The sequence below is a fragment of the Diplotaxodon limnothrissa genome, linkage group LG16 (assembly GCF_057381915.1).
Source record: "Diplotaxodon limnothrissa isolate DT_005_m linkage group LG16, D_limnothrissa_male_GT1.1, whole genome shotgun sequence".
Classification (NCBI taxonomy): Eukaryota; Metazoa; Chordata; class Actinopteri; order Cichliformes; family Cichlidae; genus Diplotaxodon; species Diplotaxodon limnothrissa.
The window spans coordinates 14302861-14318827 of record NC_140611.1 but is presented as its reverse complement, the minus strand read 5'-3'; the positions used below and the strand labels follow the sequence as shown (position 1 = coordinate 14318827).

Genomic DNA, 15967 nt, shown 5'->3' with positions numbered 1-15967 from the left:
AAACGAAAACGGAAAATCTCCGTTTTCAAAAATACCCGTGTACGTGTGGACGTAGCCTCAGTCTCTGACTGGAAGCGCTAATTCGTCATTCGGCTTTTGTCAGACTAAAGTAACTGTTAAAACTGTTTGAAAAGCTAAGCTATACAACAAGGAGAGATTGAGAATTTCCTTTTAGTTCTCAGTTTATTTGATATTGACAAAAGTTAGTCAATTTCGTCTGTTCTTCTGTAAAACAAACTAAGATTTATTTTTAGAATTAATATTTTGTTTCTAAGTGGAATTGACAATTTAGTCTGTTTCGTTTGTTCTATTTTGAAACTTAAACGCTTTAGCGGCTGCCTTTTGTGTAGTTTGCAATATTTGCCTTTATTTATCTGAAAAAGTCTCATGTTCCTTAAGTACATCTACCCTGTTGAACTTATTATGGGAAATAAATATTTAAATAAAAACAAGCTGCTGATTATTTCACATTTTACTTGTGAGCAACGGCACATTTAAATCTTACAAATATAGTTATTTGGCTTATATCGTGATATATATCGTTATCGCCTGAAATGAAAAAAACATATCGTGATATGAAAAAATCTCATATTGCCCAGCTCTAGCAGGAGCTTATTGTTTATTAGCCAAATAGGGTTTTGTTTTGTTTACCAATTATGCAAAGCAGGAAACAAACACCTTTGGGTGGATCTCTCCTCTTACTGGTTACAAAATCATTATGTAACACAATTAGGGAGACGAAGATGAGGCTGTCCATAACCCTGATGTAACATTTGATTATGTACTCAGTTGCAGCCGGTATTGCAAGTAATCTTGTAACGTTGCACAGCCTTCCACTAAAGCTACAACGCTACTGAGCATGGCTGTGTGGGCATATATGGTGTCCTCAGCACCTATACGTGGCAGAGGCCTCAGCGCATCACTGATTAGCTGCTGCCTGTGACAAAGTGGGTGAGCAGTTAGAAATCTTTAATACTCACCACTTGTCTCAAATATTAACTTTTTACACCAAAGCAGTTTATTCTCTACATGTGCTGTTTTGCCCGTGAATCTCTTCGGGTCAGCTTCTGTTGGTTAAATGTGCTTTAGGCTATAAATAAGACGTGACACACTACACATGAAAAGGTTCAGATATTTTTCACAGTGCATGTTTGAGCTGTTTTGCAAAAAAATAATAATTTTACACAATTCAGTGAGCTACATGCTGAACTTAGGAGATGTGAGCTGTGTGGGGTGTTTTTACGAGTTAATCTGGGGAGTTTTTGGTTTCAGTTTCACATGTCACAGTCATCATTGTGAATGAACTACACACGCTGTCCCCAGTTTTCAAATCTCTGGCTTTTGTTCACGAGGAGCCACCTTTTAAAATGTCCTGTAACTGTACGAGTAGGTCAACTACCAATCAAGTGATGTCACAGTAATAATTGTGAGTCTGCTTTCAGATGTTCCCAGTGATCCGTGTTAGCTTTGAAAGGGCAGAGGGAAATTTCAGATTCTACTTTGGCCTTTGCCTGCAGTGACATTTCCAAAGCTCATGACAGACTGCTCAGACGCTTCACTTGCAGCAGGTCTATTCTCAATGCTCACATGACGACCCTATTTCTGTCTGGTCCCAGCCCAGAGGGAGGAAACACACCAGAGAACCCAGGTTTGTTTTTTAGAAAAAATACTTTATAAATCATGCAGTCGGTCCATGTTTTTCAACACAAACAAAACGTCCTTTCCACATTGCATGAAACAAGCTGACACAAATCCATAATCATACTCTTTAACAGCAGTGTGTAGCTCTAATGTGATCTTAAAACTAGTATTCACACACTTACACTTCACATGAAGCCACCTTAGTTAGCATTCATAAGCAGTAAAGCGGTTATAGTAAGCAGAGAAAAGGCAAATGCAGAGCAGTGTATAAACATGACGATACTGATACAGCAACACTGATGGAGGAGTTCCCCCAGTGCTGTAAAACGACATTGTATTAGGAATACTGCTTCTAAATGCTAACATTGGCTCCCAGAGTGAAGTGCTTGCATTTACACCTAAACTAAGTAATAAATATGATAAAATGAGTCTATTGTTCCTTTACAAATGAAGATAAATATGTTGCCAGCAGGTCTGGAGGCACTCTGTGGGTGCTGTGTGTCGGACAGGTGGAAGGTTTCAGGTCAGCGGACTCATCACGGAAACATCCTGATCTGAGCCCCATTTTATCAAACCGCTACAGGTAACATGCTGGTTGTGTGATGGTAAAAGCCATTTCTGACTGAACAATGAGCTGTTTGCTAATAATAATGATCACAGTGCACTCTCTGAATCAATGTGTTGCATTTAAACATTCAATTTCTCTTCCTTAGGTTAGCATTTATCAGGGTTAGTATCATTTTCTCACGGTTTTGTTTCATGATCAACAGAAAGTCTTGCCGCACAGTTGTATTCCCTTGCAGCCAATTCCCTTTTTATTGATTTGTATTTGCCTACAAAACATATCACCGCTAATTCAGCACAAACTAAGTTACCTTTAAATAATCCTTACATGCACACAAACACGTGATCCTGCAGAACCAGACACCACTGAATAAACTATTAAGAAGTCAAGGCTTCGCTTTTCCAATTGGCTGGTGGGACGCGGTTGACATTCATAATTAACTGAAAGGTGCCAGTGTGAAGCAAAGCAACAGTAGGGGTGACTGAGCCAGCATGTGCAGGGCTACGCCCCTTTACATTCTCCATAGAGCTCGCTTAGCTCTTAGTTTATTTTTACTGGGCTGTGAGGGGTCAACACTGAAGGAGAACCACTCTGACATCAGTCAGAGGTCAAACATGAAGCACATTTATGACCATATATGGAGGCTGCTAATAACATGGTGGGAGATGATGAATGAAGCCAAAGCTGAATTGCCTAACAGTGCATTTTCTGTAGTGGCCACTTAAAGCTGGCCCCAGAAGTGAGCCAATCCTCGTGGACTTCCATGTTAAAAATGCTAAAAACAAACTTTACAGCAGGACAAAAATATGTTTACAGCCTGGTACAAAAAAAGAGACACACTTTAAATGAGTGTATGACTTGTTCACTTAGAGAGTGGCTACTTTGAAAGAAGTTGTGGTCAGTCAGGGTCCACTACATCTCATTGAAAGGGACTTCCTCTTACCAAAACATCAGAGTAGTTTTGATTAGTCACAGAGTGTTACTGAGCACTAATGTAGCTTGCTCACTAAACCAGCTCTTCCTCAAACATGGTAACATCTTGCTCCAAAAACAAATAAACAGAACTGTGACTGAAGATGGAGCCACTTCAGCACGTAATGTAAAGCTTTTCTTTAAATCTAAAAAAAATCCCCAGTTTCAAACTAGCTAATCTGCATACAGCAGGAGTTAAATCAAAAACAACACTACAACCAAAAATAATTCTCATTAGTTTGATAAAATGAGCTCCTGCCTAGCAGCTGCTTTGGGCCCTGACATCAGCAGTGGGTTTTACATGCTTGCTCGGCTGCATTCAGCATGACTACAACACACCGCTGCTATTGCACACTTAAGCCCAAATATCTCCACCCACTGCTGTTGAAATTGAAAAACCATTTAAGTAATGATAGAAGTCCAGTGTCCATCCACACTGAAAATAAAGCAGCTAAATAACAGGAGCTTAGTCTGTCAGCAGTTAGACATCCAGCGAGTGTCTAATCTGCTGGCCATGATACAACATGTTGGTTTGTTTTCAGAATTTCTGTTAAAACAGGGGATTCATAACAGTCTCTGTGCCCCAACATGGGCACATGGCAGGACTCTGCTCTACCTTTGGTACAAAGATATGGGATTTCAGTGGTGTTGGTTCTGACTTCCATTACTCATTATGGAGTTTGCCACAAAAAAAAAAAAGAAAAAAGATTTAATATAAATGCCAAAATACCAGGATGTTCTACAGTATCCAGAGGGGGTACGGAGTATGTGTGTGCGCTTTTCTGGCCATTCTGACCTACAATCCCATGCCAGATACAGCGAGAGGGTCAGAGTTCAAGGTGCAATGTTATGGCACAGTATGTCCCAGCTGTGTGCACACTACGTGCAACACTATGTACTTCAGTAAAGTGCATTTTGGAAGGCAGGAAAGCTTTCCGGCATTTGGGCATTATTAGTAACTTTGTGCTTCCCTGAAACTGCGTCACTTTGTTTTGGCGTCACTACATCCTGTATTGTCTCTCACTGGGACCTTTTTTCTTCTTTCTTTATGTCTTTCATTTTTTAAAGTTTATACTTTACATGTCACGTTGCTGTACATTCAGTGAATTTCTTCTGCTTTTATTGTGATGTTGGTCTAATGCTCTTTGCCTCTGTGTTTGGAATATAAATTAAGCTGCCTTTCCATTTCCATTGCACTAAAAGAACCATACGGGGTGAGAAATGTTCAAGTGGTGCTCATCAGCAGACTAGGCTAGCCACAATAAATGTTTGCTTTCACAATCCTCAATTTCTGTCAGTAAATACTGAGAAAAGCCCTGCGTGTTTTGACACAGTGCACTGCAATGTCTTCAAATGTGCGACCAACAGTCCAAGACCAAAAAAATCTTCAGTTTCACAATCATTTTGACAAAACACAACACAACACACACTCAAGCAGCTGGAGCCTGTGGTTTTTTTTCTTTCTAAAGCTGCTTTTCCATTCAGTGTCCAGAGTTCCAGGAACTAAACTGTTCCTTCATACAGATTAGCAGCAAATTAGTCCATTTATAAATAGGTGACAGCTGGTTTAGCATTAGACTGTACACAAAAAAAAGTCCAGTAGTTGGTGGTAATTCAGTACTCCAGAGTACGCCACCAATCACACACCACACTCCCCTCTGACGTTCCTGTACTTTTGAGAAGTGTAAGCAGAAACGTTTTCCTCTGGAACTTAACCTACACTCTGGTCCATCTGATGGAAACACAGCTTACTTAAAAAAAAAGGTTTAAATTATTCAGCAGCTTCCAGAATAATTTCAGTCATTGTCTGGCTCCAGCTGAACTCTTTGCTTTCCTGTGTCATGTGTGAAACTGAATATCTTCATGTCTTAGGCTGTTAGGTGCAGGTAAATGTAACGTTAGAGAATCTGTGTGCAAAAGTAAATATCTAAAATATCTGAATAAACTCTGCATGTTGCAGCTCATCATTGCTTTGTCTCCGTTTTCAGTTGTGTGCCTGCAGCCCTATAGCTAATGTGTACAGAAGTGATGACGCACTGGCCTGACGCACCGTGGGGCCTCCATTTGACCTGCGGGCTCAGTTTCACCACCAGATCAAGGTCTGATACAGGAACCTGCATTAGCACCAAGGTGAAAATCAGCTGGAGGATCCACACCAGCTTTAAAATCTGACACAGGAAATGGTTTCATTGTTGTGAGAAAGGCACTTTCAGTTGGAACACAGTCTCTTTTCGGGCTCTCTGACGTTGTTGTTTGTGGGTTCGTGTTTGTGCAGCAGAGGGAGGTTGTCGCTACGTGTGGTGGACCTCGTGGAACATGAGCTCGCGCGGGATGGGCGTCTCGGCTCCGTAAACACTGGAGGCACGCCGCTCGAACGCAGAAACCATCTGCTTCACCACCTCATCGAAGAACACGTGAGCGAGCTGGGAGTGGATGAGGGAGCGAAATTCAAAGGAGATCTGAGGAGGAGGAGACGGTAAAGTTAGCAGCTGAGTCTCTAACTTTGTGACTGTATGAAACACATGATCACAGAGCACATTCTCACATAGTGGACATTTTCCAGTATGTTGCCCTGCAACAAGCTGTTTGTACTTACAGCAAAATCCACAGTGCAGGTCCGGGGGTACCCAGGGAGGCCAGGGCTGAAACGCCACATCGTCTCCAAGTGGTTGAACAGTTTACCCTCTGAGCACGATGCCTGAAAAGCAACATGTACAGGTTTTCTGCGGTCAGTCAGCAACAGGAGAGACATTGCATTTGTGAATTGCTTAGAGCAACAACTGTAACTTTACAGCCTCAGAAAACACTGCAAACACCCTCTGAGCAGCCAAACAAAGGAAAAAGAATTTCCAGCTGAACTTTGCACCTAATCCCAGCTTCAAAGACGGCCTGTTTTGACTAGGGTGATATTTACAGTTTACACTCTCATACCCAAAATGTGTGGAGTGCTTCTCACTCCAGCCTGAATGATTTTCAGTCAGTGTGATAGTTCACCAATCAGGGCAGTCTGTTCTATTTACATTTTACAGACATTGAATTTAAGGCTGATAACCCTGCCTTGATCTGCCTGAAAAGAGCAGATAGTGTTGCAAACGTCTCTCGCACCTTTCACACCTCAGAGAGGTGCCGTCTGAGTGTTATCTTCTAATGATATTCACACTCACCTCAGCCTTTGTTTGTTCAGCTTTGCTGAGGTGAGACAGGGGCAGGTATTGTCTCCTCTTTTTTCAATTGTTATTCAGCTATTTGTGCCAGCCTTCACGTCTCTGTGACAGCCAGCTTTTTACACCCCCTTCTTGTGTGGCCAACTTTCCATCACATGTTGTGTAATGACAACAGGGATAAATAACGAACGAGAGAAAAATATACAACGTTGCAGGAAGACGTTAATCAGGACTTAACACAGACAGCCCTTTTCCACTAGTACCCACTTGTCTCGAAACGACAGGGTTTTTAGGATTCTCCATTAGGTGATAGTACCTGGTACAGGGCAGTTTAAGTATCAACTTGGTTGGGCTTTCAAGCAATCTGAGGCGATCCAAAAAGGTGACAATGACAGACTGTGTGCCACGCATTGGCCAGTCAATGGCGTCATTCACTGAATCATTAGAGCACTTCTTTCACAAAAATCAATACCACCATTAATGAGGAAAAACAGCTGCAAAAAAACAAAGCAACACAGTGGTCCCCGAGTCTGACAAAAAGCAATAGATCAAATCAAATTAAATCAAATCACTTTTATTGTCACATCACATGTGCAGGTACATTGGTGCAGCACATGTGAGTGAAATTCTTGTGTGCGAGCTTCACAAGCAACAGAGTTGTGCAAAATACAAGAATGGCTACATCTGAAACTAATAAATATATGTACAATATATAATAGTATATGCATTTCTGGATGTGTATACTAAATACTTTTCTCTGTGTGTGTGTGTGTGTGTGTGTGTGTGTGTGTGTGTGTGTGTGTGTGTGTGTGTGAGTGAGAGAGAGAGTGATCAACCATCATCCTGTGATGTCAGACTTTCTGCCATGTTTCTATAATGCTCCCATACACATTAGGTGGTACTCCACTGCAATGGAAAACGACGGTAACCTAGTAGAGTCCAGCTGAATAGGCACCAAGAGTGTCTCCCCAGCACAGACCGCGGGCCTGTGTTGACTAGCTGCAGACCTTTTTCTTTTTCTTAACACTTTAAAGCCTGAACCATGAAATAACTGCCAGAAAACTCAAAATATTGTAAAATGGAGTGTTTATTGAATAGGCTGACGACTTCATACAGCTACTATGAAGGTTACTAAATGGGAGCTCATGCTTTGTCGTGCCAATCTTCATTCAAAAACCGTATCCTGACTTTGACTTGAAACCAGCTTAATCTGTGACGTCCATCTAAATGAATTTTTCATTCTTACCGTTTTAGTCTGTTTCTTTTAGATTGAGTGTTTTCCTTTACCTACTCTGTGTTTTCCTAATAATGTCACAGTACTAACATCAACAGTGGATGTTTTTTAACCATGAGCTTGAAGCAGTATCTTACCTTGACCAGGTGAGGGCGTACTGTAGTGACGAGGGAGGTGTAGTTCTCCACTACAGGGGGGAAGCCCACGGTTAATTTGGCCTTGCAGAAGCCGGATCTCTTGAAGACCACCTCAGACTTCTTGCACCAGGGAACAAAGAGGCGGTAGTTTTCCACCTCAGCCACCACTTCATAGATCTCCTGCATGGAATACCTGCAGGGACACGGAAACAGAGAGAGCGAATATGTTAACGTAAGGCTGCACATCACCAAGGAGATGAAGGTCAGCAACTGTGTGACAAGACACCAACCATAATACAACAGCGTTGACCCAGAAAAGGCTCAAATAGGTCAGTAGGGGGATGTTGGAATAAGGGAAAAAGAAGAGCAGTAAAGCACACAAAACAAAAGTCGGAGGTGTTGAATGACAGACACGTACAGACACTGTGTTACATAACTCCAGACGTCCAGCTGAGGGAAAATAGCTGCCAGTGCCCATGTCTATTTATACAAGCAGATTTAGTGATTATGACCTCTCTGAGGAGCACAGGAGGACATTTAGTGCGTCACACACACACGTAGGGTACAGATACAGAGACCAGACTCCCAACACTCACTGGTACACAGGGCATTTCAGAGCAGCTGAGCGCACCGCATGTTGCTAATACTGGAGATCACTGACATTGGTGCATTATATCATATTTTGGACCTTCAATTTCAGCCCTTGTAGCCGTGTGGTTTGGTTACATTTCATCTCTTCAGCAATGGACATAAAAGCTCAGCAGCAGGACAACCCAGACGTAAAGTCTGATTAGATATCACAGAAAGACACCGAGAAGTAATTATGGATATTGATTAAGATTTTCTCTTTGTTGGTGGCATTATTGATTGTGCTCATAGGTCCAGTTCTTTATCAGTGCCATTACTGATTTCTGATCATTTTGCTGTGTGTGTGTAAACATGTTTTTCAGCTGTTTTTTTATCTGTGAGTCAGAGGACAGGATAGAAATAGAAGTCAAAGGGCTTGCGTGTGACTCAGGCATTCTACAAATCATGACGTCATTGTTTAACAATGTGCTACCGCCAAAAACCGATGCCAGTTATGAGAGGAATTAGAAAGCTTGGAGCCATTCTGATGGATGAATGTTTTTCCATCCTTTTTCAAAAGCTGCCTGTGAAACTATTTTTAAGTTTTCAGGAGGGTCAGAGTATTTCAGTCAAACAAACACAAACAGGAGCTAAAGATATATTTTAAGGACTTTAAGTGGTTAAATACAAGCTGGGGAAAAAAACACTCGCAGGAGAGAGCTGAAAAAACTGTTTCTATACAAAATACAAGTTTTTGCCCGCAGACACTGTCTCCTCCTGAGATAAAAATCCTGTCCAAACGCGTCTTGAGGCAAAAAATAAATTAATTTAAAAATAAAAATGACAAAAACACTGTAAGTGGATCCAGACTAACCCAATGATCCGTCTCTCTGAGTACTCCTTCTTCTTGGAGAAGGAATCTGCGAGGTTGAAGAAGCTGCGTGAAGGCAGTGTAATGGGGCGCCCTGGCACGGCTGCACTCAGCAGTGGGTGCGCACGCATCATCAGGATCCCGCATGATGAAAGGTATCTGATGACCAAACAAAAAACAACAAGTCACCAACAACGCAATAAGCTCTCAGAAAGCAGAGGAGACCAGGCCGCATCGATCTGTTGTTCTCAGTTTGGAAAGTTTGTGTGATTTGACCCCAGTCTAACAGCAGAGATCAGAGAATGGCCAGCACAAGCAAGTTTTGACACAACATTGACATTTCATTATTCTTTAAATTCCTTTTAACACAACAAACAGGGTGTGACTGTGTTTGGTCTGTGCTTCCTGCAGTGGGAAATACTGGACTGTTAAGTACCCACAGCTCATGCCTCTCACTGTGGGTTCTTCTTCATCTTTACTCTTGCTCAGGCTAAAGCACACAGTGAAGCACATGTCATGCTCCTGCACCAGACTGTGGCCTCCCTCGTAAAACGATATAAAGAATGTTAGGCACCCAGAAACATTAAGAAAAACCTTTCTTTAATTCCCCTCCTGGCCTCAAAAGCCAGACTGAGAGACAACTGTTTCCTCCTCTCCATTTTGTACTGTGAAAATGTTCCAGTAGCTGCTGTTATGACATCAAGAATGTTTTTAACTCCTTTCTGGATCAACATTCTGCCAGCTACTCAAAAAACTGCAGTTTCTCATCCAAAAAGGTCTAGTTTTTACCCAAACAATCTGAGGCCACAGAAAGCTGCTTAATGACAGCGAGTAGCCTCTGAGTTTTATAAAACACCCCAAATTCTCTTTTTCTGTCAACACCCAGGAAACAGCCATTCTGTTTAAATAACTCAACTGTCAGGGGATAAAGTCTGCAGGAACTCGGTGCTTCCATTCTCATGATGGCCAGTTGACTGACCCGTGCAGTGTCCGAGGTTCTAGTTGAAAGAGAGCTCATTTAAACAGGGAGGGTAGTATATAACTATCACACTGTCTGCAATACAAAAGCTTCCAGGTGGAACTCGCATCCTGGAGTTTCTGTTCCTGGAGGCTTCAGCATAAATAGATCTCTGACAGGAACTGTCTGGGTCACAGGAAGGAGTCAGTTGAAAAGCCGTTTTAATGTTTGTGCCTCCACTCTTGAATGTGTTTTGTCCTCAGGGTGCACAGCTGTAATATTTTTCATAATCAAGCTAAGCGGGACAGGAAGTCCTGATCTATACCAGCATATAACCAGCTGATTATCCTGCAGTACCTGTAAACATAGCCCAGCCCCAGCCTGGGGAGAGGAAACTCGCCACGCCTGCCAAGCATTTGTCACTCAAATAAAACAAGTCACACAAATACAGATGGCAGTAACGTAACAAGGTCAAGGACACTGATTTTACTTTAAGCTTTGGAGGGGAGGGTCTGTGCAGACACCTTTGTGACCAACTATCCATGTAACCCAGGTGGGAGACGGCAAGCAGACTTCAAAGAGATAGAACAGGAATGACTACTCAGCCATTCGATCTCCAGGTCTCTGTGTCTGCATCTTACAATAATCAAGATCTTAGATTAGAATATTTTCTCACTCGTTCAAGATTTCCTCACTGTGAAAGTTAATCTACAACTATTTGAATGACTGATCTTTAAAGTCTCTTTTGAGACCTAAAAAATTTCTTTGTTTGATTTTTTGTGGTGTTTTTTTTTTGGTTTGTTTTAGCAGTAAATTAAACATGATTAGCAGTTCTAGGCAGCTGATCACACAAAAAAAAAATCATTAACTAGTAAAATCAGTTAAGTCTTTACATACACTTCCCTCCTTTTCTCATTTCTCAACATTTTTTTCCAGGCTATTTTCTTAGACTGTTAAGACTGTCTTACACCTCACTGACAGAAAGGCTCGACTTGTTCCAACTTGTCATAAATATCTGTGAAACAATTCATGATGTTAACTGAGGAAAAATAAAAAAGGGTTGCTATATGGTGATAAGAAAAAAATGTGATAATTAGTTCATACTTAAAGTGGACCTACATTTTCAGCTTCAATTTTTTGTTCTTAAACAACTGAATAGATCACAATTATCCCTGTACATCTTTCACAGGTACAGTTACACATGTAGTTCATCCTCTGTCTCACACAAGCCTTTTAGTTGAGTTGGTTTAGTTTAGCTCTTTTCTTATGATTGGTTGCACCCTCATAAATATTTTAACAGTAAATGTTTTAGAGTGGTCTCTTTTTGTTAAGAGTGAGCACCTGTAAATTAATGACCATATTTAAGATAGATACATAAGATGGAAAATAAAGAAGAAAAAAAATGCTATGTACCCTTTAAAATAATCGCCCTACATTGTTCGGTGATTCATTACTTGAACGCTATAAAGCTCTTAACATCACATCAGCATTTGTTTCCAGCTTCTACAATGTGATGATTAGGTTATATTTATAATGTTATATTGATATAAGTAAAATATATGTGGACTGTGGACAACCACAATCCACATATATTTTCTACTTTAATCAACTCTACAATTAATCAAGTATGTAATCCTTCCTCAAGGCAACATGTAGCAGTAGCTCCAGAGAAGGTTGGATCAGGTGAAAAGCCCTGCCCCAGCTCTCCCATGACACCATGAATGGGACAACTTAAACTGGCTCATAACCTTCACCACAGCAACTTAACTAGAGATCCTGTTACTCAGGCATAAGCAGCCTGTAGGGGCATTTTCATTGGCCACTCCTTAGGAGTGTGTCTAAGAGGGGTTTTTTTTGTCCATTGTGGCTGGCTGTAGCTCTGTGTTCCAGAGTACCCCTGCCACAGCATGACGGGAAGCAATTCAATAACACATCGATAATTACAATAAATTTAATGCTTTTTCAAACATTTTGGTGTGACAATATAACAAGTTAAATATGTGACAGCAACAGGCTGTGAAATAAGAAGCATAAAGGCCTGTTTGTGGCACAGGTGTGCAACAAGACTGACTCACAACTGTCAGAAAAAATATGCCAGCAATTATAAGCATTCAATGAGCTTAGAGGAATACAATTCCCACAGGTATGGAGTTTTGTAACCTGTTCCCAAATGAATCAGGTTTTCCATTCCCATAGTAACTCATCCCCCACTGCATCAAATTCCAATGTACCCACTGCCCTTAAACAGGAGCCTATTCACTCCTGTTTTACTACCTGAAATATGATACACCTGACCTCTAAACGTATCCTGGGTACAGGCTGAGAATGGCCCAGAGCAAAAGGTGAATGAGACACCTCAAACTCCACAAAGGTGCAAAGCAGAATTAAACCCAAACAACAGACGAGCTGGACAATGAGTTCATCGAAGTATACAAATACACTGAGAAACTAATTAAAGTAGCACACTTTGGATTTGTTTAACACTTCTTTAGGAAAATGTAGATAAAAGCATTATCTTGTTTAATTTTAAGGGAGCAGATAATGTGCTCTTGTTTAGGCTAAGGTAACAAGTAATGTTACCTTGTGATGAGTAAATATATAGACCACATACAGTAGCAGATGCTCATACTAAAAATGACCGAATTTTCAAATAATGAGGTCGGTGTATGTATAAGTACACCGTGTGACCGAAAACCTAAGACTTCAGACTGCTCTAAACTTAGAATTTCATATAGCCTTACTATGGTCATCTCAGGCACACAGCTCTGGCTGTGAGCAGAGACACCCCACCCACCCGCTGTTCAATCAGAGGAAAGATGACTTAAGGGAGGGGGGTGGGAGATAAAATGGCTGAGAGAATGGACTGGGGACTGGATTAAGACCAATATAAGAGATAACTAGCTGAAATAGAAAAAGGAACCTAGACTAATCATCTGAAACACTGTCTGCTTAGTGACAATACGGAGTATTAAACATATCTGCATGGTTTATAATATACTCTTTCGCAGTCAGCTTTTGATGTTAAAGAGAGGCTGTTGTATAAACAGATAATGACTGACAAACAGTAAACTTAATATAATATATGCATCACATGTGAGACAATAATTGGTGAAAAGCTGCTACAGGTTCTGGTGATGGTTTCATTTACCAAATGGGACTTAACGGTTTTAGGAATATTTTCAGACTGTACCTGCATGTCGTTTTTACTACACTGTTTTGCAAATCACAGATAATCGATGCTAATCGTTACGATGCTTCTAAATTTTTTATCGTGGGGATTTAAATATGTAAAGTCTTCAACTTGGCTGTGCTATCAGCAGTGGTGGGACGTAAAAGAAAAAAAACCCCACTACGCAGACATAGTAATAATTAATGAGCCTGGTTTATAATCAATACATAAATTATCGCGCATTTTTGTAGTTTACGCTAAGACTGCTGCTCCCCACAGGAGAATGCATATAGTCCAGTAAAAGAAACTGAAATCAGCTTTACTTTTCTATGCGTGAAAGTGAAAGAGCGACAATTTAATGTTTCAGTGAATATAAATTATTATGTAATGTGCTATGCGGCTTATCACTGCAACATCGTGGCTGTACTACATTTGCTATAAGATAGACCAATACTGCTTTTACTCGACCCTCATTTCACTACTTTCTATCATCTACAGAGATGTAGTTAACTAATTCAACGAGATTCTTGAGTCAAATAGGGCCGTGAATCGTACACCGCGGCAGTGTTTAGCTACCCCGTACCAGAAGTTTAACTTTGGTATAAATGCTCGTTTTAGAGCTATGTCTTCATATTTTACACCGTCTCGTTTCAGACAACAACTTGAAAAAGTCAAACACTTTACCTAACGTTGCTTCTGTTCTGGATATCCCGGTTGGCTGTGGACGGTAACTGTTTTATGCACTCAGCTACTTTCCTCAAGTTCCGACCGCATCTCGCCATCTTCTCTTCTTCTTTAACGGCTTTGTTCACTCCCTCGCTATCAACCAGTTGACAAGGAGCTCAACGCGCAGTTTGGCCCGATCCTCAACTGGCCTAACCCGCTTGCCATTGGACGACCTGAGGCCACCGAATGTTTTTATTGGGCGGTCCCGCCGTTTGTCACGCCAACGTATTCAGGTCCGTGTGCACGAGCTCGCACGCGCATAGAGTCACGAGTTGTTGGCTCGGGTTGCACTACTGAGAAAACCGGATGAAACCTGTTTGTCTTTGTATATCAAAACTATCAATAGGTCAACGTATTGACCTGTCGGCTACACTACACCTTCTTTGTTGTCATTTATTCCTGCTCTGTTGGGCAAATTTGTTAGAATACAGTTTCTACTATTTTTGAATAACAAAGTGAAAGAAATATTTAAATTTATTTGCAGTAAGGAAGACATTGAAAGTGAAAGTGAACAGGTTTCTGTCTGTGTGCTTTTTTTTAAATCTTTTTAAAAATGAAAGGGGAGCTGTTTACTTATACATCAATTCAGGGATAAATTATGAAAGTTTCTTTGCTTATCATGATACATTATATTTGTTTTACTAACATGTAAGGTGCATTTATTATATATATGAATAAATATTGAAGGAAATGATATATCCTTATCAGCACTGGTGTTCTTATCCAAAATATATGTTATAACATACACTTTAGTAAAGTTCATGAAAGTTAAAAAAAAAAAAGTTCAGTGTGGTTTCAGGTTAAACACAGAAACTGTCAATTGTATAAACATTTCTCCCCAGTCAGGGTTGTTTGTGGACACTTTGGCGGCATCATTATTATCCAAACTTTGCCTTCTGTGTCAAGTACCTCACAGCTGGTGGTACAAGTTTTTCCTGCAAGGACATGCATCTTCTGGCATCTTTCTGCTGAGCCACCAGGTAAAACTCAACTGTTTTCAATCTAATCAGTCACTTTCCCCACAGCTATATTCCTCATCCTTCTGTCATGTAGCTTCCTTTTCTAATAACCAAAATGCACGGCTGGTTCCTTAAATTTAATTTTCTGTGAAAAGGAAAAAGCTTCACAATTAGCTCCACAAGTATTGTCTGTAGTAGATGGATATAGCTTTTCTACTCTGCTGGAGCACTCAAACTCAAAGCACTTTATACAGCATGTGCCATTCATACAAGCACTTTTTTCTGTTTTCCAACATTCACACAGATTCATACTCCTATGCATCTGAGAGAAACTCTGTGTTCAGTATTTTGCCCAAGGATATTTCATGTAGCCAGGGATCTAGCCACCAGCCTTTGTGGATGACCTGCTATACCTTGTGAGCTACAGCCTCCCATGCAGTGTTTCAGATATAGGTCCTCTAGTCAATAGGAGCACAAGAAAATCTAAGACATAACACCTGGGCATTTATGAGAAAAGGACATAAACTATAATCACAGGTGTTTTGTGCAGACATTTGGGGAAGAAACTTTACCAACCATACATCTCTTTCAAAGAAGCTAGTTTCACGTGAAATACTAGGTAAACACAGATGTTAGTAATGCGAGAGGTTAAATGCCTTAAGTTGAAGTTACAATTCTGAACCAGGTGTTAGAAAAGTCTTATGTTTACCTACTGCTGCATGCCAGAATAGCCCCTGTGAAAAACAAGTCTTCTAATCAACCAAACCTGTCTTATTATCCCTTTCACTTCTGTGGCATACACAGTGAAATTACAGGCTTTTTGGTATACGTTTTTACAAAGTAGACCAATTATTTAATGTAGGCTACTCCAGGAGACAAAGAAGGAGCTGTGCAAGGAGATATTACTCAGGTGATTTCTGTCAGCAGACATTCTCCATTTCAGTTGATAAACGTCTGTCCTTAAAGGATCAGAGTGCTGCTTCTAGCAGTCTTAAAAAACACCT

General features: G+C 40.7%; 1 protein-coding gene across 1 annotated transcript; it reads right to left on the bottom strand.

Annotated features, from left to right (window-relative positions):
* Nucleotides 1-404: 404 nt before the first annotated feature.
* coq10b (coenzyme Q10B) lies at nucleotides 405-14157 on the bottom strand. Its single transcript, XM_085373887.1, has 5 exons — nucleotides 13963-14157; nucleotides 9155-9310; nucleotides 7714-7906; nucleotides 5775-5876; nucleotides 405-5637 (listed from the first exon to the last, which is right to left on the bottom strand). Exons 1-5 carry the CDS (start codon nucleotides 14058-14060, stop codon nucleotides 5470-5472), a joined length of 717 nt encoding a protein of 238 aa, XP_085230013.1. The 5' UTR covers nucleotides 14061-14157; the 3' UTR covers nucleotides 405-5469.
* Between the last annotated feature and the right edge of the window lie 1810 nt (nucleotides 14158-15967).

What these genes read in the sequence shown, in the direction of transcription:
- coq10b (XM_085373887.1), bottom strand. Translation starts at nt 14,060, where the DNA reads ATGGCGAGATGCGGTCGGAACTTGAGGAAAGTAGCTGAGTGCATAAAA. An exon ending in TCAGAGAGACGGATCATTGG is followed by an intron (nt 7,907 to 9,154) that starts GTTAGTCTGGAT and finishes GTGTCCCTGCAG; the next exon opens with GTATTCCATGCAGGAGATCT. An exon ending in CCTGCACTGTGGATTTTGCT is followed by an intron (nt 5,638 to 5,774) that starts GTAAGTACAAAC and finishes CCTCCTCCTCAG; the next exon opens with ATCTCCTTTGAATTTCGCTC.